The sequence below is a fragment of the Tyto alba genome, unplaced genomic scaffold, assembly GCF_018691265.1.
Source record: "Tyto alba isolate M040663 unplaced genomic scaffold, T.alba_DEE_v4.0 Super-Scaffold_14, whole genome shotgun sequence".
In the NCBI taxonomy this organism is placed as follows: Eukaryota; Metazoa; Chordata; class Aves; order Strigiformes; family Tytonidae; genus Tyto; species Tyto alba.
In genome coordinates this window covers 49,025,433-49,050,098 of record NW_024881276.1, presented here as the reverse complement: position 1 = coordinate 49,050,098, position 24,666 = coordinate 49,025,433, and the positions used below count along the sequence as shown (strand labels likewise).

The 24,666-nt window shown below is 38.9% G+C and overlaps 1 protein-coding gene across 6 annotated transcripts; it reads right to left on the bottom strand.

The window, feature by feature from the left end:
* Positions 1-1,628: 1,628 nt before the first annotated feature.
* CD47 (CD47 molecule) lies at positions 1,629-24,666 on the bottom strand. Of its 6 annotated transcripts, XM_042788495.1 has the most exons (12): positions 24,544-24,650; positions 20,504-20,854; positions 19,228-19,275; positions 16,885-16,974; positions 13,559-13,660; positions 13,040-13,132; positions 12,401-12,496; positions 10,585-10,677; positions 9,055-9,086; positions 6,860-6,884; positions 6,159-6,186; positions 1,629-3,676 (listed from the first exon to the last, which is right to left on the bottom strand). In XM_042788495.1, the coding sequence occupies exons 1-11, from the start codon at positions 24,587-24,589 to the stop codon at positions 6,161-6,163; spliced, it is 1,002 nt and encodes a 333-aa protein (XP_042644429.1). In that variant the 5' UTR covers positions 24,590-24,650; the 3' UTR covers positions 1,629-3,676; positions 6,159-6,160. The 6 variants fall into 6 exon arrangements, with proteins under 6 accessions (XP_042644429.1, XP_032861044.2, XP_042644433.1 ...); XM_033005153.2 differs by lacking the exon at positions 6,159-6,186; XM_042788499.1 differs by lacking the exon at positions 6,860-6,884.

Below are 24,666 nucleotides of genomic sequence, written 5' to 3'. Positions count from 1 at the left end.
GCACGCGACGCAGGCAGCCAAGCAGAGGGACAGCCCCGCTCACGCGCCGCCTTCCGCACGGAGGTTTTGCAAGAGTCCTCGAGAATACGGGGAAGCAAGCTGCACTGAACTCCGGGATAGCACTGGCTGTATCTAGGACAAAGGCACAGAACACTAAGCACAAAATAATTGTTTACTGGAAGAAAAAAAACACCAATTCTCCTGTTAGAAGTGGAAGGAACTAGCGGATCTCCACTTCTGCTATTAGGCAGGTAACTGCAGTAGCAACTCTTCGATCACGGGGCTCTGATAAAGCACTGCAGCTCCTTCAGAAGGCTTCTGGACCGAACACTCAGTTTGGGTTGGTTTTCCTGGCTTACCTGACTGGAAGAGTCCGAGTTACAGCCGAGATGGGATTGCACTGGGAATTTCTCCAACCACTGCCATTTAGACTGGCACCATTTTTCTCAGCCCACCGTTCCAGCGCACGGTTTTCCTGAGCTTTAGGACCAGGGTCACTCTGAGCTTAGAGTAAGCTTAGCCCACAGCTACGCCCCCATCCAGCAAAATGCTAAAATTTTCAAATTTTGTAGCTCAAACTGTGGTTCATGGCTCCTTCAGGCAGGAAAGTGTATGGGAAGGGAAATCACAAAAGATTTCAGAAGAGATCCTGAAGTAACAGCCACGGCTCCAATCGCCCTGAACAGGCAGGGAATTGCTCATAATCGTAACCGCTCCCCTCAGCCCAGCACCACTGAAGGGGGTGTGCAAGCAGAAACACTTCCAGATGGGACCTACAGCCTCTGTCTTTTTTCTACTCTAGAACAAATGTCAAACACAACTTCAGAAAGCCCTGAATTTACACAGTAGCACTTCAGCAGCAACAGAAGAAATTCTCTTTCTCACAGAAATGTCATTTCAGCCTTGTGAAGACTGACTGAAAGTATGCACTGCTCTGCTGTGTTTTCAAAGTTACACTGAGAGTTTGTTATTCCTCAGCTCTTATTTCCTCCCACAGCATATTTGGGTGACAGCATTTGATGGCTGCAGTCAGTCAGTCCAATTAAAGTTATTAGAGGGCAATCTACATACTTTCTTCGATGACCTTTTCAAGGAGAAACACCAAGATCTCCCATCTAAAACCATCAGCCTAAGTAGCACTGACAACATTCTTGTATATCAAGTAATCTGGGGCGAGAGAGTGTGTAAAGGCAGGGAGAAAAGCTGTGTCGGTGAATTTACGGAAGCAGTTACAGAAGTTCAATGTGATAGCAACAAGAAAATTTCTCACAAGAACAACTTAAAATTACTTTATTTTTAAAGTATATTAGCACAATATTTACAAAATTGTTTCATAAATAAAAACATTTTCTTGGGTAAAGACTATAGATCTATAGATATTTAAAATGTCTATATACTTATATATACACACATAGGTACACACACAAATGGAAGCATACAGTTATGAACAACTTTGGTTTTAAATTACTGGTGGGAAAGGGTTGGGTGTTATCAATGACTTTTTAAACTCTCAACTTTTAAATTTGTACCTACAAGAAATCCAGAGCAGAGCCCTTAACACAACGACAGGATGGTGGGTTTCTCCCACTTCTCGGGCAACTGATTCTGCAGCCTGTACGGGGCCACCGAGCTCCTCGCTTCGGCAGCGCCTGGTCACAACTCGGCCTCATCCCGCAGTGACACGCGCGGGTTCTACTGCAGTTTGCTTTACAGAAGTTATATTAGACGTAATGGCTTTTAAAAGGCAGAACACCTCTGTTTTAAAAGGCAGAATTCCAGCTGTTTTGTTTGACTCCTCAACTGCTCAACTTTCAACTCGCAAGAAGGAATCACTAGTTATAAATAGGGAGCTCTGCATGGTACTTAATTAGGGAAATTCTTACACTGAATTGTTAATGGAGAGTGCTCTCTCATCTTTAGATAGAGATTGCTGTGATTATGGAAAAACCTGAATCAAAAGATTCCTAGATAGGAGCTCAAATCTTACATGAATACTCCCACTGACAAACTTGAAGGTATGAAACTAAGTGTAAACTACATCTGCTTCTTAAACATTTTATCACATGAATAACCCTCTGCACTGTGGCCAGTTCCACTGATTTTTCCGAGGGCTGGACCGTGGGTTGCTTTAAGCGATTCAATCCTGCAACAGCCCTAGCAAGAGGACTGCTTATGAGAGTAAATACTGTAAAATCAGGTATCTCGGTTTTATTTAGTTGAATTCTTGATGCAAGGTATCTGCACCAAGACTTGGAGCTCAACATGCAGAGACCTGAATCTCTGCAACATGCACCCACAACACAGACATGAACCTCAGTTTATAACATCCAACTCTGCGATGTGCCAAATTACTCATAATCTTTAAAAACATGGATTTTATTACATTACTGTTTGGCAACAGCTTTCTAAACAAAGATTTAAATTGCTAGAAAGAGAAAACCATGTGTGCCTTTGAAATACATTACCTTAGTACGAATAAGAGACAGTGTCAAGATTTCTACAAAGTATACATAAAGTCCAAGAGAAACCAACTATATTGGAACAACTCTCAAAACAGTTGTAAAACGTGGTAAAATCCCATGGAATGTGCAAGTCCTAGAAAACTGATTTTTAACTGTACCTCCTACATATATACAGAACTGAGCCCCCTCGCTTCTCATCAGCTCCTCCTACTTACTTTCCATTTTATGTTTTTGTGACATAATGGCAGCATCACAAACTTGGGTCGGAAATTAAATAGCTCCTTTTTCCATTCAAGAAAATAGATTTTAAAACTCTGTCAAAAATACACTAAATAGGACAACTCCTATTTTTATGAAGCATCTATGACTTTTACAAATTCACTGAGTTAAGAAAGCCTGAAATTGCTTCCAGTCCACACACTGCACAACATGAACACACACAAGAACCACATTCAGCATGAAAATTACTAGCTGTGGTGCTCCATAATTCCAGTGCTGAATTAGGCTCCAACAGCTGAGCAGTTGCTCGTCAAAGAATACAGAAGAGGCACAGAGGGCTCTCTCACTGGACTAAAATATGTGCCACTAGAGCATACATGACTACTGTCCAGAGAGAGGAGTTCTACTGTGTCATGGAATTAGGAGACCTTGGTTAATAGCTTCAGGGGAGCTGGGAATAAACTTTGTACTTATGCAACTTTGTGTATAAGCATTTTATTTTTTTTATAAAGGTTTTGCTGAATGTCAGAAAAGATGTATTTGTACAATCTCTACTTCCTGCTTGTATCGTAGACATATGACCATACCTTGTCCATGCACACAAATAAAGAAAACAATAGTCTAAATGGTATTGCAATCTTTGGGCTGAGCAGGCCCATTATCAAAGCGGTGACTAATGATAGTTTTTGAAAATAATACCACTAAGGATTACTGCAGGGAGACCCTGTAGTGGGCAAACAGTGCTTTTTATATTCTCACCCTCAACCACCCCACATATACCATAAGAAAAGAAAATGAAGACCACGTGCGCAAACACACATGTTCCTCGCTACAGCTGCTGTGACTATAAAATTACATCATTTATATCAAAAGCACTTTTGCCACACATGCAAAACAACTAGTTTCCTGAATTTCTTCTCGTTGAGTAGTGCATCTTCAAGGCCACGGTGTATCAACAACGGTGTACTTTTCACGCATCACATAGTTCTGCAGTTCTGGGAATTAAGAAAAAAAAAGACTGTTTGGGAAGAGCAGCAACATTTTGTGCTGCCTACCCAAGCTACAGCATAAAAAAAATATTTTTCTTTTTTTCATTTCAAACTTTGAAAGCATACTTAGCGCTCAAATAATGGAAAAGAGTGGTACTAACAGCAGGTGATGGTTCAACCTCTCCGGAAGAGAAAAGTAGACACTGTCTTGGAGCTCCAGCTCATGAACTGGAGTAAGCCGCAGTGGCTCCCAGACTTAGCTGTCTGACCTGTCCCACCTTTACTCCTAATGCCGGCTTACTTTCATATGCTATTTTGTAAGCCAGTGTGCTTCAGTATCTGACTCGTTCCCCCTTCAGTGCGTGCGTGTGAACTTTCAAGGGAAGGTTAAGGTGGGAAGCAGGTAGAGCTCAAAAGGTAGGAACCTCCCGCTTGTGAGTCGGAGTCCTTGACTTCCATCTGTAAAACCTTCTGTTATTTTTAGGAGCCATCTTCCAGGGCAGAAAAAGCAGACATACTTCTAACCCTACCCTGAAAGTCAAAATTTAATGGATAATTAATGATTTCTGTGCTGATGGAAGCTCTCCTCAAGCACTAGAAGAGAAGGCAGGTTTTTACAAGCCTAAATGAGACCCAAGAAGAAACAGTCAACTTATTTATAATTGGATCGCCAAGCGAAACTCTACCTTGTTCTTCAGCAGTATGAGGTAACTGTATTGACCTCATCCTTATCTCCCTTCTGGTCAGCTTTGAATGCAACAGACTGGTGAATATCCATCTGTTTCCTGATCTTAAATCACTACTTTGAAGAACAAGCAATAGCCACTTTTGAAGCAGGACCTATCTTCCACTCTTCCTACTTCACATTATACTAGCTGGTATACAATTTATCAATGCATTTTGGAGACACCATTGCCATTTTCCTTTGTACTGCAAAAGTGCTTGTATTCCTACTGGTTTAGAAAATAAACCAATGGCATATTTGGATTAATAATGTAGTAGTCACAAGTAACATAAACCTTGCAGTACATGGTATTTGTAAGGAAGCCTGTTTTTAAAATCAACTGATACACCTCTTTCCAGTTAGGGTTAACTATCACCTCATTTACTGTCACATTATCAATTCATGAATTCTAGAAGTGGCATGATATGAAAACATTTCAAGTAATTTAACAGATTTAAAGTGACCTTACTCTTTATTCTGACTACCAAAATGTTGTAGTTTGATGCAGGAGTACTAAGCTAAGGGTTTAGTGATACCTCATGACAAGCTTGCTCAGCTTCCAGGAAGAAACGTAAGTACCAATAGCATCAACATGTGCTCTTTGATCCTACTCCCATGAAAAGGAAGTACGCTTTCGGAACAGAAAGGAATCAATGAAAGGCTATTTTCATTTTCAAACCTGAGCATCTAATCTAAAATTTAAGCGCTTCAATGGGGGCAACTCGACCAGGCAAACTCTGTTACTTTTCTGATGGATATGAGCCGCAGTAACCAAGAATCTTCGCAACTTGGCTACCCACTTTAGGTACCAGTTTGGGAATTTGGGGCAAAGTTAATACAGTCCCTCGTATTTCATGGCTTATTATAAATTAGGAGGAGTCTATTTACATGTAGAAGGTGTTGCAATTTTACAGGCCGTTGTAAAATCAAAAAAGACTAATCCCAGCACTGAGGACATTTCAAATCAAAAGAAATCTTAAGCTAGGCCAGGACACTGCAACATACATCTTCATTTACAGTATCTGGTAATCTTTAAACATCAGGCATAACCAATGGGCAGAAGCCACAGTGCACACCTTTAGATCCTAAAGTTCAAAATTCAGGTGTGTCAAAAGTAAACTGAGGTTACTTAAGCAGTTGTTAAGTTTTACTAAGATGTGTTTCAGCTCTGTTTGTTTTTCAACTCTACTATCTAACCCTGAAAAAATAATAAATTGAGTAAAATCTGACTGGAATATGAACAATCTAACAAAACCCACAGAATTTAAATAACATCTGAAGAGAGGGAGGGGGAGAGAAAGTCTACTTTAAAACCACTTCCTTGAGAACTTCCATGCAAGATCACCAATGAAATATGTAAAGAAGGCTTAGTTATGTTAATGACAACAGTGACAAAAAAAAAACCATAACAAATACAGCAATCCACCACCAAGGAAACAGTCCATGCATCTTAAATGCTATATAAGCATAAAAGAAGCATACAAACTATTTGACTTTCCATATTTTATCAGAAACACACTATTTAATAGTTCTCTCTCACTGACTCATACTCTTCACTGTTTAGAAATACACATTCTGTCCCTACATATGATACAGAGAATATGTATTCTTTCTTTTCAATGAAATACAATTTGAGCAAGAACAGCACCTGCACTGAAACCTGTCGTCCAAGTTTCATCATATTAGCACTGGGTAACTCTAAACACCAAAATCCCCAAATACATGCTAATTAAAATAAAGATCTGGAGATGTATTTGGACTTACCATCATTCTAACATCACTCCTTTTGCATCTTTAAAAGCCAAGCAAATGGATTAGTAATGAGCGAAACAGCAAGAAATGCTTTATAATTAATATTCAGATTAATTCTAAAATTTGGGTTAGAATTTGCTACTACTTGGCATATCAATTAGTGAACAGAATAGCAAAAAAAAATATATATTTTTTTTTTTTACATTTCAGAATCATCCGTTTCTTACCACAAATTTCCCCCATCTTAAGACCTATCAGAGTTTCCCAACACCACAGTAGTTTCCCCAACCCAAAGAAATATCAAAAGAATAGAGTGACAAGTCTATGTTTTGCTGTAGTAGTAAGTATTCCACCAAGATAAATGCTTATGGAGAAGAATTAACATCAACTTTCAAGACCTGTCCCTCTTTTCCTCTTAAAAGTTAGACTTTTTGCAAAGCGAAGAGGGTGGATATAATATCCTGAGATACTAGATTTGTCCTAAAAGAGTCTAACAATGCCACTGGCTAGCAAGCACAGAAGCATAGAACAGGGAGTCTGGAGCTGCAGGTACAATTTCATCAAGAGATCAAACTCTTACTGACTCACAGAGCCACATAAGTTGACACACCGATCTGTCACCTCAGTGCTGTTGTATTGAGAACTACAAATGGTTTTGATCTTGTTCCATAATTAAGCCCTTAATTAGAAGATAAGCCTTGAATATCACCTACCATTTAGTGGTTCTTCTACAGCTTTCTGCAAAACATTTAAAAATATATATATATGTATAAAAAGCCTTCATGTTTACTTTTGGCTCGCCACAGTTAAATTACTCTAATTGACATATACAGTAAGTAGTGATTCTACAAAAATGAAGAAAGCTTAATGTTAATAAAATTAATGGCTAGAGTTCTGAAAAAAATTAAATCAATCACTAACTGCATTCTCAATTATTTTTTCCCCACTGTAAATTTTACCTCAGATGAAATACCTCTAGGTGGCAGCAAAAGGCATGCATACTTTTAAGCTCTACAACCTGATTGTCTTTGTGATTTAATCAATGGTTAGTAATAAGGGAGCGTGACTTAAAAAAAAAAAAGTAGCCAAGCAATCAAGTATAATCTCCTCAAAAGGAAATAAATCACAGTTGTGCATTTAGTTTGGTAGACAACCATCAGAAACAACACATACAATCTACAGAAATGTTAAAAAAAAAATAAATAAAAAAAAAAAAATCAGTAATTGGTTAAGATGGCAGATTTCGAAATACGCACCTTTTCCCCCCCTCGGACTCAAGAAAATATCAAGCATCATTTTTTAAGTGTGCCCCAGTGTCAGAACGAAGCACTTCACCAGTATTAAGTTTTCCACAGTCTTTAGATTACACAGAATCAAAGTGTATTTTTAAAATTACTTCATACCTATTTACTGCCTCAGAGCACAGCAATGTATGCTGAGCAGCCCTTGATGGAAACAAACATACTAACACACTTAATGTTCCACTAGGTCTTTCCATCACTTCATGGGCACAAATTACTGTCACCCAAATATCCTCTGTATCTGACCCTCCGCTTACTGTAGCTGCAAAAAAAAAGTATTTGTAGTGGCTGAGATTTCCAATGACCCCTAAGTTTTAAAAATTTCTTTTGATTTCATTCCTGTCTCCAATTCAGAGAGTAACATAGTGTTCACTATTATGTAATTGTGGCTATTTCTTTGTCAAATCCTTGCTGCAGTGTAAAACCATGTGAAGAGAACAGCTCATAATGAGAATGGAGTTCCACACAGGATGTTATTTAGCATGTTGGTTTCTATTTCAAAGCTTATTTCAACAAAAAATTAAGTTTTTTAAAAAAAAAAAATATTCCTCTTTCCCTGTTTTATTGAAATACTATTCCTTAACATGACAGTGGATGAGGAAAAGCAATGGCAGGGGGAGGGGAATCAATCTCTGTTGTCCTAGCCAATGCTGTCAGCTCTCCTGCCCCACTGTTAGAAATCACCTTTACTCAACAGTGGGGTCTCAGGCTGTAGACTGAAAAGGAGACCAGGAAATGTGTCTTACATGATGGCTGCCAGCCAAGAAATGGGATGACTTAGTATTTGCCATGCTCCCCTGCTACAAGGAAATTTTACTGGTATTTTACAGTGTGCCTCTTTACTTGCTTCTGCAAAACTCCAAAAAATCAGGCAGTTTACATTCATGGATCACTAGAAAGCACTGCATAAGTTTGTGAAAATTACTGTTTTAGGAGTGATTGCTATAGAACAAAAAAAAAAAATTACTGAAAAACCTTTAAAAAAAAAAACAAAGTGCTTTTCCATTTGTTCTGTGTTACCTAAAGACAAACACTGCTTTCAGATGGCCTCATCAATTAAGGGGCATTATAGGAAAATAAATAAAAGGGAAAAATATCAAGGATATAGCATCCATATAGCTGGGAATTCAAAAGGATATTAAAGGGTTCTGGTGTAAAACACCATAGGAAAAAAAAAAAAACCTAAGTCTTTGTTATAAGCCACCTAGATGAAAAAATTCAACAGTATTTGGCGCTCACCTCAACAAAAAAGCATTTTCATTAAGGTGAGTGTAAGGTCTTTATAAATTCACATAAAGAGTGCATTGTAAAAGAACACCAAACTTCCTTTCACATCCACCACCTTTTTGTGACAGCCCCTGAAACTCCATTTGGGCACAACAGTCAGAGTAGCTGTGAGGTAAGGGTGGCAATTACAGTACTATAGACACACTCAATAGGGACAATGAAGACCACCAACTCACTCAACATTAGACATCTGTTACACAGCCAGAACTTTTGCTTGCTACCAACCTGGTCTGAATTCGAACTAGTGAAGAAAGGTTCAGTATCTCACTACAATCCCCTGAGCCATCTAGTCACCCCAAATTTATTAATTTTAAGCTTACCCCTGGACGAGGATGATCTTTCATTCTGGAACCTAAAATATTCACAAAAAAGTAACCAGGCAGATAAATAAATGTCATGAACAACCGAACAAAAATATCTACTGATAAAACTTGGAACAGAGTAGCAACACACAGAATTGAAGCTTGTCCTATCCAAAACTAATTAATATGATGAACTGCAAGTTCTTAAAGCCTCTAAGCACTCCTCTGTTTAGGAACTGAATAATCTTATCATGCACAGTCTACGAATTGTCTCACACATGCATTCAGCTCTAAAAATGAATTATGCTACACACTTTTTCTTTATGCTTATTTGCGTGTGCTGGAATCTACCCCAACAGTCGCATTTGTCTTCTTCAGCCAGCATAATCAAACTACAAATGCAGTATTTATGCAGACCATTAGCACACAGCATCCAAGTCATATATACAAATAGCCCAAAGTCAGTGAAAATTACTTTCATTGTTGTTAAAAGGCTTGCTTCACCTCTGTCACGTTTTTGACTCATCTCATCTATCCCAGATATCAAATATTAGGCATCCTGCCTTAATTTCCTGGTTCAGGGTCTATTATTTCTGACCATGCCCACACATGGTGTGCACATACTTAAACCTGTAAGACTGCATAGTTCAGTGCAGACTAGGGACTGCACTGACTGTATACACATCAGCTTGAGCATGGAAGCAATATATCCTCAATTGCATGGTTCTAGATCCAAATGAACAAGCTGTCTGAAAAGCCTTCATGCACAGCTTGAAACAAATAAAGTCACTCTGCCCCCAGACCCAAGCTGTGAAGTTCACATAATGCTGTGCTGTGGTGTGCCAGCTTTCCAATCACACAGCATTGCTACTTTTTTTTTTTTTTTTTTCTTATTCAGCAGGCCTGACTGGCTTTTATAACTTTAAATCTCTCATCTTTTTGAGATCTGGTGAACAGACCAGTTTCTGAAACAAAGTATTGCTATTCTTTGCTCCTGGCTTTTAAAATTGAGCATAAGAACAAACAAGTTTCACTAAAATGAAAGGCATGCATTCAAATTGCTCTTATTTTAAACTACCTCTGGTTAGAGGTGGAAATCACTAGACAGATTTTCCTTCTTTAAATTCATAATTAGATAAGCTTTTGTCTGCACCATCCCATGACCCACTCCAGAATCCTTGCAATCCTTTTGCTCTCTTAGTTCTAAGCCTCAACTAGCCAACTGTGTAAATGCAGAGCTTAAACAGCAACAACCATCCTACAGTTGAAACATTCTCACTTAAGAAACCTGGCTGTGTTGATCTCAAGACAGTTTATTATGATAAACTGTAAATTTCTTTATTCAAGATTCCCCACAGGCTCTGTGAAACAAAGCCAATATATACAGACGACTTTTCAGTAATTTTTTTAAGCTATGTAATTGTGAAATCACACCTTATGTTCAAATAAGCTGTGTCTGCCTCTAAAAAGTACAATAGAGAAAAATGCTTTTCTGAGTATTTAAGTGCTACAAAAAAAAAAAAAAGAATAATATTAGGCACTACTTACCCATAATAAACACGTAAGCCAGACTAAGCAAATTTGCAATAGCCATAATAGCTAAGCCAGCAATCACAACAGACCCATGTAAAGGAGGACAGGCTGTAAAAAACAGGACAAAAGAAACTGTATCATCTGACACAAGTAAAAGCACAAACTTCTATTTTCAGTATAACTGAATACTAAAATAAGTAAGCCCGATAAAAACAGACATTATGATTTTCTCTTTCAACGCTATCCCAGAACTACTTCTGCATACTTTTTCTGTATATACACTCTAATGATACAGAGGCATTTACTGATTTATCCTGCTTAGCTGTACTGGTTTACTACAGCTCAGCTATTCTATTGTCATTCACTGCAACTGACAACATCCTTTCATTAATTGTATTTTAAATTTAAACTTACATATCCAATCCCAACTGTTTTGAACCATAATTACATTAGATTACAGAATGCAATCCTGTTACTGATAAAACAGGGTATAAGGCAGTCGAGGCAAATCCACCACAGATGAAAGGAATGCTCCATGTTTACAGAGATATCACAGAAAATGAACAGGCTATTACAAGCTATCCACAGCTCACTACAGAAACTCTTTGTTCTCTGATCCTTATTTCCAGGGCCTTGAAGTCATTGCAACTATCTGTGAGCTCAACCTAGGATAAGCTATTTCTACTGACACTTAAGGGTCACCAAGAAAAACTTCCAGAGATACAGATTTCCATTTGGGAGCATAATAAAACATTGTTCATTTTGTATTACTCTGGAGGATTAATGTTTTACCAGAAATCTCCCATCAGTTTATTTTACTACTACATTTGACAACACTTAGGTGCCTTTTACAAATACTCCTGTAAATATTAAAAAATAAGCATAAAACTCCAATCACAACTCCATTGAAAAGTCTACCATTTCACTCAGATTAGATAAACCTTCAGAAACCACTTCAAGAAGAAACAGTTTTTCTTAAACCCTCAACTGAATAAAAGATTAAGAATGTCACTATGAAACAATAAATCAGGGGTATAAAGTCATTTTAATGAACAGGAGTATGTATTCTACTACTAAATATACTGCCAAGGATGCCCAGCCCTAAATTCACCCTTTTCTCTGCTGTGGGGTTTTCTGGTGGGCAGAGGGGAAGGCAGGCAGAGGACAAAGGGAGGGTTAGAGGTGGGGATAAGGGATACCCCTCTGTGCAATGTTTAGCTGCTGCTCCTTTACAGCAATGACTGCTTTTCAGTGCTGAAACAGAATGACAACCACAACCAAACGTAAAACAGTCCAAGAACACTTCCAAGTTTACTGTCCCTGCACTTGCCATCTTAGGCTGTTTCAGTGGTATTAGTTTTCCAGTGATTCAGTTACCAGTCACATACAAGCAGAGATTATCTAGGAATTTCTGATTTATTCACCGAATATGAGAAAATTACTATGACTTGAGTTTAGTTTCCAAATACCCTAGGCCTCAGTAAAAGTAAAAAAAGCTCAGTGGTGGTTTAGGTGACTCTAAGGTACTAATTGTTGCAAAATCAAAACAAATTACCTTTTATTTAAAAAAAAAAAAAAATAAAGCAACTGCTCGTAGAATGCAGTCATGCTGGATAGTCAAAAATTTGATATATGTAATACTGCCTTTGGGCTATTCTTCTTTCACAGATAAAACAGCATGAACACAGTAGTTCTAAGGTACATTTACAAAAGTTACTTGCTAACACTCAATGTAGTGAAGCCATTTTCACAGGATTTTAGTGTTACAAATAAATAAACCTTAGGTATGGATGAAATAAAAAGACATTTTTACAGAAGACAAATTGCTTACCTGAGACACACAGTGCAAAACCAACCACAGCAATTATGTAACCAAGAATTTGCAAACCTATCAGAGCAAATGTGGCTTTTGGTAGACTATCAAAAACTGAAAGATAGAAAGAGAAAATTGTAATTTTCAAAGTTTGACTAGAGACACAAAAGGTAAATCATTCACATAAAGCTAGAAATCAGATTCTTTTAAATTCCAAGCTCAGCCAGCCAATGTGATAACAAAACTCAAGTCACTGCAAGTTACTCAGGGCTCTTGTATGTATATACACACACAGAAAAATTTATGCACACATAAACAAAATTATAAACCACAAGTAGAAAAACTGAAACACATACATTCTGAGAGTTAGTTATTCACACCAGTCCCAAGACTCAGTAAGGAAGAGTAGGAATCACTCAGATGTCCTATCCTAAATCTCATTTTTCAAGCAGCTAACTTATACTTCGTCCCTGAAGCAACTCAGCCAAGCAAACACAGGTTAAATATTTTGTTTTGAGATACTGAGAAGGTCAGGAAACAAGGATGCTACGGTAGCACCTATTGATAAAAATTAAAATAGTATGTTGATTATGAGGGGTGGGGGTGTAAAGGGAGCTCGGTGTTTCTTCTTGAGCTAGTGAATAAATAAATACTCACCAAATCCAAACATAAAGTACTGAAGCGGTACCAAAATCACAGCAGGGACTACAATTAAGCCAAGACCAGCCTGATTCTGTGCAGTATAGCCATCTGCAAATATTTGTATGGAAATTAGTAAAACAGAAATCCTTGACTGGAATAAACCACAAAGCAACAAAAGTAAATCATTAGTATCAAGTTTTTAGGGTCCAGAAAAAAATCCCACTGAAGCTTCAGAATTCACTCCTTAGCCACTAACATTCACCCAAGGTAGCAGGACAGAAAAGAGAAATAAATTTAGAGTCTGTATCTCCCTATGATCATCTGAGGGTCTAACAACCACAATGCTGTTTCTGTTGGTTTTCTGTTGTTTGGGACTTCTTTTGGTTTGGTTTGGTTTTTTTTTTTTTCTCAATTTTATTTTAAAATTAGTACATGGCAATTAATAGGTGGTACTAACTTCCATACTACTGCATGGGAGAGATGCATTTGTGCTCTTATTCCCTTAAACTAGGAAGGCAATTTTAATACACTTACCTTGGACAAAAAGAACAGTGCCTACAACAGCAGCAACTGTGAAGATGACACCTGCTACAATAATGCCCCTTTTCTTCTGAGGTACAATTTCATATTTTAATGCTTCAAGACAAAACACAGAGAGACAGAGAGAAAAACAATCAGACATACAAATTCTCTCACCAAATTATACAGATTTTATGATTAGGACTGCTGTCCTAGACAAACAGACTCCTAAAAAATCAGAACTATATGTATTACCAAGATTTCATTTGTTTTCATTGTTTGATATGATTAATATGTCCTACTCAGATAAATGAAACCTGGTATTGGTGTTCTAGTCAAATTCTTATTTCCACCTTCTATACAATTCAGGTAATATGTGATCAAAATAACTTTGGAACATTGTACAGGTTACTTCAAGTAGATACACTACTGACATTTAAATAACGTGACAGTGAATGTGTTACTCAGGTGACTGTCAGCCAGGGATTCAGAAATTCCAGGTTTAATTCTCTTTCCCGTGACACTGTGTGAGCTCAGACATATCACCTCTGTCCCCAAGGGAACTGGGTGACACTCTCATCTCACCAGAATGCTTGAGGATGAGTAGATATGGGATATTCTGTATGTTCAGATGCCATAGACATGAGTAATTTTCAGTAAAACCGCACTGCTAAATAGCTGCCATCTCAGAAATGGCTGATCCCAGTGGAAGGTTTCAAAGCAGCAGCACTTTAGTAGTCTTTGGAAAAGAAGGAACAGTACAAATAAAACATAATAAGCTGTGTTTGTTTCTGCCTTATACACTGCTAAAACTATGATACAAAAAATTATTACACAATTATATTACCAACAAGCTTGGTATATGCTGAAACTGGTAATCACAGAGAACAAACAAGTACTGTAAGTAACTTCAAAAAGATAAACAAGAAGCATGTACAGAATGAACATCCCACTTGCATGCACTGTGTTAGCACAAAAAATAATAAAATCATGATGATACAGTAAATATTCTAGAGGGTACATATGAAAAATATTTAATAGTATCTTATCTATGGAAGGGTTTCAGAATATTCTATCTTGTAATCAAAACTCTGTTTTTCATTATATTCAGATTGCCTAACACAACAGAATCCCAGTCATACTCTCAAGTACCACTGTCATTTAAACAAAAAAACTTATTTGGAACAGTAGTAAAAGTAAAGATTTCCCACATATCTGTACTGGAAATTCACATTTTTTCATATTATAAATATTCTAAATAAGGAAAGCAAGATATGAAGGCAAAAATAAGTAATGGCTATGCTATAGTTAAATCCTAAAAGTCAATCTTGTAAGCAAAAAACCTTACCCCAAACCAACCAACCAACCAACAACAACAAAAAAAACAAACAAACCAAAACATCAAACCACAGCACCCCCATAAATCACAAAACCAAAAAAACATACATTCCCAAGAGTCACACAGAAAAATCAAGACCCATTTAACAAACTATTTAAATGTATACTGTAGCACTGTGGGATTCACAGGTTAACTAAAACAGTGCAAATTAAAGGGGGGAAAAAAAAAAAAAAAGGAGGAAAAAAGAACAACAAAACCAAGCAGGAAGTACACCTACATTTATTAAATTAGAGGTAGCACAATTACTTTTCTCTACGCAGCTTACAGACCTCAAAAGAAAGTGCAGAGATGCAAAAAAAAAAATCTAAACAGGCTCTATTTATTCCTGTAAAATTACATTACTTCTCCATGGATGTATCCATGCTTATTTCAGGACAATTTTTACTTTCCTATCAAAACGCTAAAAATGTTAAAGTTCTGTTATAAATTCAAGGCAATGACAATTCCTGAACATATCAGAGACTCCCAAACCATTATAAACAGTAATGAAAATCAGGAATCTAACACTATGGAAATAAAATAATTAAAAAAACAGAAATTAGTTTTCAACCTCTGACCATGGATGGACCTTTGAAGAGTCACATACCACTTTCAGAGGTTCATGAAAAGGTAATAAGGGAAATTACATATAGATGGCTGAATATGTATGTGATTACTATAAATCACTCACTCCAAGTGCAATTTCTCTGCATTTCTTATGGACTGGACCCTAAGCAGGGTTTGTTTTTTTTTTTTTTTACAAGTCTACAGAGTGAAAAAGGCTGAAAAAACCTCAGACTGATGGAACAAATTGCACCACAGGGAGCCAACTGAAAGACTAGGACAATGTACACTCTACACTGCACAGATGCTGGATACCAGTATATAAAGAACATTTAAGGATGTCTGACACTGTTGAATGTATTGCCTCTAAAAAATGTTTAACAAAATCACTGGTGTTGGTGTTAAATTATTACTCAGCCAGTGCTAAAAGACTAATGAACAATTTTACATTAAGAAGACAGCATCATCCTTCTCTAATATTGATCTTATGGTCACAAAATTAAACGTGTTTCTGTTTCTAATGATTCAATGTCATGGTGAACCAACAGTGAAGGAAAGCTTCTTGTTCTAACCAATGACAGCAGACATTATTAATTATATACCACAAAAATTACACACATGAAAAAAAGCTCATCGTTTGCAACAGTACTGGCAACAAAAACATCACCACACGGCAGAACAGCTCTAAACACAGACGATTTAGGTTGCACGTCATACCTTTGTCTATGAAGACATACATCTGCTAAAAATCTTAACCCCAGAAAGCAAGCCCTGGCCTCCAAGCAAGTAGAGCAGGCCGGCCCAGATCCCATTGCCTGGGGCTAAACCCCCTACAACAGAGTGCCTTGTCCACACTGCATGACTGTGGCACCATGTGGCCCGACAAAGCCCCATCACCTTTTTGATAAGACTGTTTTCAGTTCAAAGGTCCCAAACTCTGCAAATGCTATGGCAGACTAGTGTTTTCATAGCTTGAGGCCACAAATGTATGCTACATGTCCTGAAAGAGTTCAAGGCTCACTGAAAAGGAAATGGAAGACTGTGCAGTGTGAAAAAGTGTAGCTTGGTGTGCTCTTATTGACCAAGCCTGTAAGTAATAGTGCTTACCAGAACTACCTTGAGAACAGCATAGGAGTTAACTCTCCTGTGGCGTTAGCTGATTCATCCCAAAAGCAAGCCCAGAAACAAACATAAGTAACAGCACGGATGATCAGGAAAGGATCCCAGAGCAAACCAAATGCCAAGTTACTTGACAAAGCAGACATACCACCTCTCTGTGTATTATCTGGATTAATTCTACTATACATCTTTTGGATGTAAGCACTGTCTTTCGTGTTACATACGCAGGTGATTTTAAGACAAATCAATAATTGCAAAGAATGAAAGAGTCAGTACTTACCAATAACACTGAACTGAGCCGAACACAAAATAATAACTAAGAACAGCAACGCTATGATGATAGCCCTTTCCACTAGGAGAAACCATGATCCTAGAATATAAACAAAGAAATATGATAGGAAGAAAACAAGAACTGAGGTTTTTAGCCATACATTTAGTGCTCCTTTTAGGCTATGCTCTAGATCACTCAAAACTCTACCTAATAGCACTAAGAGTTACAACAGGCTAAGAAAGCTATGATTTCTACCTCTGTATTTTTCACTCTGATCTTGTGTGTGACAACCTGTTTTTTCAGTATTTCTAGTTACTCTAACATTTTCCAAACTGCAGGTCTTAACCTCCACTGGAGCAGAGGATATGTTTATGCTATTGTCTGGTAGTACAAGCTAATTAGCTTGTGGGACTACAAACAGCATGTTAGATCAGAAAAAAAAGAGCAGAGATGATATGAAGGTCCAATTTGATGCTTCCCCAGCTATTACAGTCTACCTCCAACTACTGTAATTCCCAAAGAAATCCGGATGTGTGATAAGGAATACAGCAGATAATCTAAGCGAGAAGGAAACACTGCTTTGTTCATTTTAGAAATCATATTCTCCTTTGGGTCTTCCCACCATCATCCATTTAGTCTTTTTTCCCCCTGCATCTGGGATGCCTTAGGCTGTTCAGTCACTTGTGTTGTAAGACCATGTAAGCCACCTTCCAACCTAAAATTCTGAAAGTATCTCCACTGAACTAGAAAATGCAGTTGATTCTTGCATCTCTGCTCATAACTTCATTTAGATTCATTCAGTGGAATCCAAAGTCTCCATTTCTTATATATACTGTAGATATACATTATACTTGCCACTGTTCCTCTGCCTGCACATTTGCTTCCAAAGAAATTTCTAATCTTCATTTGGATACATACTCCTTGCACTTTCCACATTTAAAAGTTCGATCTGCAGCTCCACAAACACAGAATTAAGTAGCAATACCTCAAAACTTTCAATGCCAATTAAATACCTTGAGGACAGTTTTAAATGCACAAATTCCCCTCTTCCTCCTCCCCTCCTCCCACAAGGGGTCACAGAAGAAGATACTGTGGTTACAACATAAATACAAGGCAAGCAGAAAATACACTAAAGGCAGAGAAACGGAGGAACATCTGCCAACTTTCTTATCACCAAAAGAAGCCAAATTTGATTAATTGTTTTAAGGAAGGCTTTTTACTTCATTTGCATTTTCGAAAAAGCAACCCATATTTAACAGTAACTTCAATGCACAGTAGCCATTCACTAGATAAGCCAAATCCTACAGGCAAATCCCAGCAATGCTGTTCGATGTAATTGAGAATTATTAATGAATTCAAAGTATCTGCAAGCAGAGACTCTAAAGCAGCTTCACTTCCTCTGTAGCACTGGCAGATGACACCACCATGTATTACAAATAAAGCAGCCATGAAGCCCGGCTTCTGCTAGGGCTTCAGCACGCAATATGGAACCATGTATGGTCCAGTCTTTAAAGAGTCTGAAGCACTTATCGTATGGAAATACTTGCAATGCTGCTAGTACATGCAACACGCAAATAAGAGAAACAGCTGAACACATTTTCCTGGTAATACATTTCCCTTACTCTGTTGCTTCATAGCAATAAAGTAAACTCATGGCGAAGTATTGTTTTGAAAGCCAGTATAAGGAACTCACTTCCAAGCTAACAAGAGAGACTTCCAGACAAGCAGGGGGTGGGAGCGGGCAGGGAGGAGAAGAAAGAAAAGGGAAAAGAAACAGGAGAGGGAGAGAGGAGAGAAAAGAGGAAAAAGGCGGGAAAAAAAAGCGGAAAAAAAAGCGGAAAAAAAATGAAAAAGGGGAAACTTTACAGTCACTCTCCTGTGAAGATAACTGATCAGGAAAGAGTGTGCCCAAAGATGAAGGCACTGGCACAGAAATCTTGCTCACTCTGTTACCCACTTCCTAGGTGAATCCAGGCATTCTGTAAAGTGAGATGGAGAACAGTTGGCTCTTATAAGACTATCTTTGTAAAAGCATCAGTTGGAACATATTAGTAGCGACAGCATGAATTCATTGCTCAACAAGGACCAAGTGAAGACTGGTACAGGATTTCCAACACTCACTAATCCTTTTCAAAAGTCACTTGCTACACTTTCTTTGATCAACTTATTATCTCAACAGTCTCTCTAGAATACTGAGGGATAAAGAACAAAAAATGTACAGAAGAATTTAAAGAGAGAACAAGTGACTGTTTTACCTTCAGCTAAATGCTCAAACATGAGACTAATGTTTACGTCTTCTAGCATATACTCTCAAACCTAATGTGACCTTGCAACTATAAATTCTTCACTAACCACATTTTTCCTTTGGTGTTGGGGTACTTTCCTCGTCGCAACTGACAACTAGAAAACGAAATTAGAAAAATTACATCAGTTTCCTGCTTTGTAGTTTTTAATACCACTTTCAAAATTCTAAACACAGAGAAAGTAAAAATAAAACAATAAAACTTGCAAATCTGACTTGATTCTACTACATCCATCCCCAAGTCTTGACTCATTAATGGCAAAAACAGTCCAAAAAGGTTGAGTAAGGAAGACGCTGTAAGAGAAGGAAGGAAACTGCCTATACCCCTTCCCCGTTTTTGCAGCATTCCAAGAACTGAATAATTTTGTAGCATTCTCTCTCTCTCAGTGGCCGTGCCCCTCTCAATCCATTTCAGGATCACAGTTGTTTTGCAGTGTATATGGCTAACTCAATAATTAGACTCAACTGGGAATTACACAGATGTTTGCAGCAGCACACAAGTAACATCTGTTTGAGCTTCATAAATATTTTAATGACAAATGCAAAAACTAATAGCAAAAATGTCCGAGGACAATTCTACAGTGCACAAGACTCCACATGCTATGCATATGTAACATATTCAGTGCTTCTGAGAAGCTTTCCAGAAGCAAGAAAGAAGTCTCCTGTGCAGAACCGATGAACAATATACACTGCTGCAGAATACAGGACAGACTGCACATGTACAGCACATCCCATTATTCAGTAGCTGAGGTGCTAAAGCATATGGGCTGCGTCTCACAAGGTAAGGTAAAATGGCTTGCTAAATGAGAAATTCATCACTTAGTCACCATTATTTTAAACACTGCCTTCTGAAGATGACATTTAATGCTGGACAACTGTAACAAGTTATCACCTAGTAGTAGCATTTTCAACCTCATTGGAAAACTGCATACCTTCAGTTCAAGTTTTAGAGCTCTTCTACAGAACATGTTAGTCCTATCTGTAATTTTTCCAGCACAGCTAAAGATTGCAAGATGCAGTTCTTCAAAAGAAATATTTCTGCAGCCACAAAGTTTCAAAAGGTAATGCAGTAACACAAGGGTGCTGAAAATATCACCGACTATATAATCTAAAAGATGCAGGAAAGCATAATTTTAGTGTATTAGGCAAGTGATCTTCAGACATTGTTAAAGAATGAAAAAATGTGTTCAGATCTTTCCCACAGAATAAATTTTTTGTATTTTCAATGTAATTAAGACATTGTCATATTCATTATTTTTCTCCTTCCTGTAAGATTTTGCTTATTTTCTCTCACAACAGTTTCTAAAACAATGACAGGCAACTCACCTAGGCGGTGTCTAAGTTCAACTCTTGTTTCTCCTTCTCTGCTTGATTCTGTTACTTCACAACTGTAATTTCCAACATCTGCTTCTGCGCTGTCAAGCATTAGAGAGGCAGTACCCTTGGGTAAATCCGCCAGAGATACTAAATTAGCTGATGGAACTGCTGGATCTCTGAAAAACCCCTGTCTTGCTCCATCAAAAGAAAAAATTATTTTTCCTTGTTTTTTCCACATAACAAACATGGCATTTGCATTGTTCTCCTTTAGATTAGTCACATAGCAAGGTAAAATTACAGTTTTATTACAGTCAGTTTTTTCAACAACATCTGTCACACTAAACATCAACTGGGCAGAACCTATAAAGAAAAACGAAAATTGACACATTCAGAATTATTTCTTAATATGCAAGAATGAAAAAATAATTACAACACATGACTTAAGAAAACAAAACAAACTCTCCCGCAAAACCACAAAAAAAGAACCATGCTTTAAGGGAGTAACAAAAGAAGGAAAAAAGACATTATTATAATTCCACCACAGCCCCTCTGCACAGACTTCGCCATTCTCACATCCATTTAATATATAGATACCATAACCTATCATTGATTAACAAAACCAACCCCCCCCCAAATAACAATAATAAAAAAAAAAACTTTGGGCTGCCACTTACTTGGACATTTCCCCTAAAATGTCATATGCAGAAATATTGCATAATGGCCTGGTTTCTGCAAAGCATACACATGACATTAACTATAGGTTGTCCCACTGATGCTCAAATGTTTGCTGTTGATCACACACATATCTAAAAATGGAGGTCCAGGCATCTGCTCCCCACAAGCATCCTTTACAGTTCATTAAGGACACAGGGAAAAAAATTCTACTTTTACACTTCTGAGAAAAGGGAGGCAGGGCAGCTTAGTCAATAAAGGTTTGTTATTTGTTCCTTCTTATCTCTGAAGGTGGAGCCAAATGCCCATAGGTTTAGATCATTTCTTGCAAATTCTCTTTTCCTTTCTGATGGAGGAGGTACACACACTATACCGTATATTAAATAAGATTATTACTTACTTAGTACTTGAGTGTATACACAGCAGAATTGAAAATGGAGAATTTGTAACAATAAATGACCTGTATCATAAATCACTGTGATTACTTATACTAACACTAGCATTCAATTCAGGTAATGAAAAATCACCAGCACACAGGATTATGTTATCACTGCTGGGTTTTACCATTTCTCTCCCACATTGCACCACAGTTCTAAACAGTAGTACTGACAAACCACTGTTTCAATAAAGACCTGAATGGTATGATGAGATTTTATCAGAAATTAAGATCCATTCAGCAGTTCTTGAGAATACCAAAACTGATACCATCAGTATTTTAAATTATACCAGGAACCAGAAGAGGTTACTTCAACTAGCTTGACTGCAAAATACAAAGGCTTTGAATATTTTATTTTCTGTATTTCTCTTTATTTGTGTGAAATTGTAACTTGGTTTAATAGCTGTCGCAATAGTTCTTGCTCACCAAAGTCCCAGTGGCATTTATCATTCAAAATGTTTCACTATATCCATCTGATAAAACCAAATATGGGAAAAGGTATTTACTGTCAAACAAGACCACAACCCCTAATACTGTAAGCACACAGACTTACAAACCAGAGTAGCTCCAGTGATTTCAGAGGAACTACTGTTATTCACATGTATAAACCAGCTCAGAATTGTGATATGTATTTGATGACTAAATTCAATTAGGTGAAAAGGAGAAAGACCAATTAAAAAAAAATATCAATAAAAGTCATGTCACTATTTGTGGTAGCTCATTATTTTCAAAGCAAAAGTCTCAGATCAAATTGTAAAAGCACTGATCTTTGAAACATTGCTTTAATATTCTCACACAAGTGACTAGATTACTACTGAATATCAAAAGCTTATGATAAACTGACTGTACCTATTATGCATGACAGCACTTTACAATGAAGAATTATTCTCTGGTTTACTCATTGTGTCACATTTTTTAAACTGTACCTCAAAAACCGAAAGTAACAAAAGCAGAACAAAGGGAAACTCTACCCAAACCTCAAACTATGCCCTAATGAAAAATAAATGCACACAATTAAAAGCTATAGTGCTTCAGTGTTTCTCCATTAAATACATTTCACATCTGTTTTATTTTAATACTACCTCGCGATAAAAGTTTTCTGAGTGTGGAATTGTTGGGTTCTGGCATTGTTTCTTTTATTATTTTTCTTCCCCTACCTTTAGAGCTAGAACATTTACATTTCATAGAAATAATTTATTCACTGCTAGTTCCATTTCACTGAGAAAGGTGATTTCCAACTGAAGGAAGCAACTATACTTCCAAATATTGACCAAAGCAAATAAAAAAAAAAAGCAACCACCTTGCAGGAATTAAAACAAACTGATCACAATTTTCTCCCTAGTATTAGCACAGAACAGCGGAGAGCTATGAATTACTGATTCCACTGGTCAGCTGTTGTGTAGTCTATGAGAGCCGGCACATTTTGCCTGAAGCCAATTAAGAAGTAGTAACGCGAGCGGCTCCACCAGCAGAGTGCTGGGGAAATGACACGCAGGGTGCAGGCAGGCACCTACAGAAGCACAGGCAAATATTGGCAGGTTTTGTCCTCCGCAAATCTGACTGCTTTAGTCACAGAGGTTGCGTGGCTGCTATCTCACTAAAGGGAACCTGACTGCTTACTACAGATGATGTTTCCACTATCAACTTCCGACATTGCTCCTGCGGTACGAGGAAGCCATGGGAACCCTTTGGTAACGGCTCCCAAATCCCGCAGGCTGTGGACTACTAGGTGGGCTCCGAGCCTCACGCTTTCTCATGGATGACCAGTTTAGAGGCGTCAATCGTCAAAGGTGACAATTTTAGAGCGTTACACTAAGCACTTTGGGGAGCCTGTTACTGAAGAATATGCAGTTGTGAAGCTGCCACGGAAAGGTTTTTTTAAACTATATATGCAGTGCAAATTTGGAACACTGCACATAACGTCAAAATTGTCTAAGCTCGGTAGTTGCACCTGATGGATGCTTACATTTCTGACTACAAAACATGCTAGGGCGCTCAGCATTTATGCCAGTCTACTGCTAACGCAGGAACCCAGACGTGAATTTAGACACTGGCTTTCAACATGCAGGTTTAGATGTGCTGCTTACTGACAGAGCAACAACCTAGCAACTGCACCCCGGTGAAAGTGCTGTTAATTTTTTAACTCTCCCCTCCCCCTACTGAGTTTCTTCTTGAGGAACGGAAAAATAAGAACTTAGATTGCGAGATGTCATTTACACGGCAGTGACGCCCATACTTTTTTAAAGATCGAGAAACGCCTTCGACCCTCTAGGAACTGTACAGCAGGCGACCGGTTTGACCATCGTTATTTCTTCAAGAAAGCACACTGAGCTTAGCCGCCCTAATGCTCCCAGGCACCAGAAGAAAGGCGAGGGGCTCCTTCGCGCCGGTCGTGGCGTCCCCCCTCTCCCCCGCAACTCCCGCAACAAGCAACCCGCCCCCGCCCGCGGGAGGGACCAGGGGAGCGCCCGCGGGATGGCGAGCGACAGTCCCACGCACGCCTGCCGCCGCTGCTGGGCAGCCACCGGTGACAACCGGGAGCTCCGTGCAGGGGCGATGCACGGCAGGGAGCTGCACCCGCCCACACCCACTCACACACACACACACACACCCCCACCCGCAATCGCGGCGGCAGGGCGGGCACCCCCCCCACCCCCCCCCCCACGCCACCGGGGCGACAGCCGCCCCTCCCCTTCCCGGCTGCGCGGCCCCGGGGAGGCGGATCTGCCCTCCCGCCCTCCTTCCCGCTTCGCCTCGCCCCCAGGGGCCGCACCGGGGCCGCTTCCGCGGCTGAGGCGGCGCCCGCACCAAAACCCGGCGGGAGGGCGGAGGGCGGGGGGGGGGCTGGACGGGAAAGCGCCTCGGGCTGGGCTGCTGCAACCCCCAGGCCGCAGGGGTCGGGGCGGCAAGGGAGAGAGGAGGAAGGGCGAGGAAGACTCACCGGCGCCCACGGCGCTGAGCAGCGCCCAAGCGGACAGCAGCCACATGGCGGAGCGGCGGCGGAGAGCGCGGCCAGGCAGCCCGGCGGCCTCCAGCGCTGGTCGCCGCAGCGGGCGGGCGGGCG

What these genes read in the sequence shown, in the direction of transcription:
- CD47 (XM_033005153.2), bottom strand. Translation starts at nt 24,589, where the DNA reads ATGTGGCTGCTGTCCGCTTGGGCGCTGCTCAGCGCCGTGGGCGCCG. An exon ending in GCTCAGCGCCGTGGGCGCCG is followed by an intron (nt 20,855 to 24,543) that starts GTGAGTCTTCCT and finishes TTTTCTTTATAG; the next exon opens with GTTCTGCCCAGTTGATGTTT. An exon ending in GGCTCAGTTCAGTGTTATTG is followed by an intron (nt 13,661 to 16,884) that starts GTAAGTACTGAC and finishes TTTGTCTTGAAG; the next exon opens with CATTAAAATATGAAATTGTA.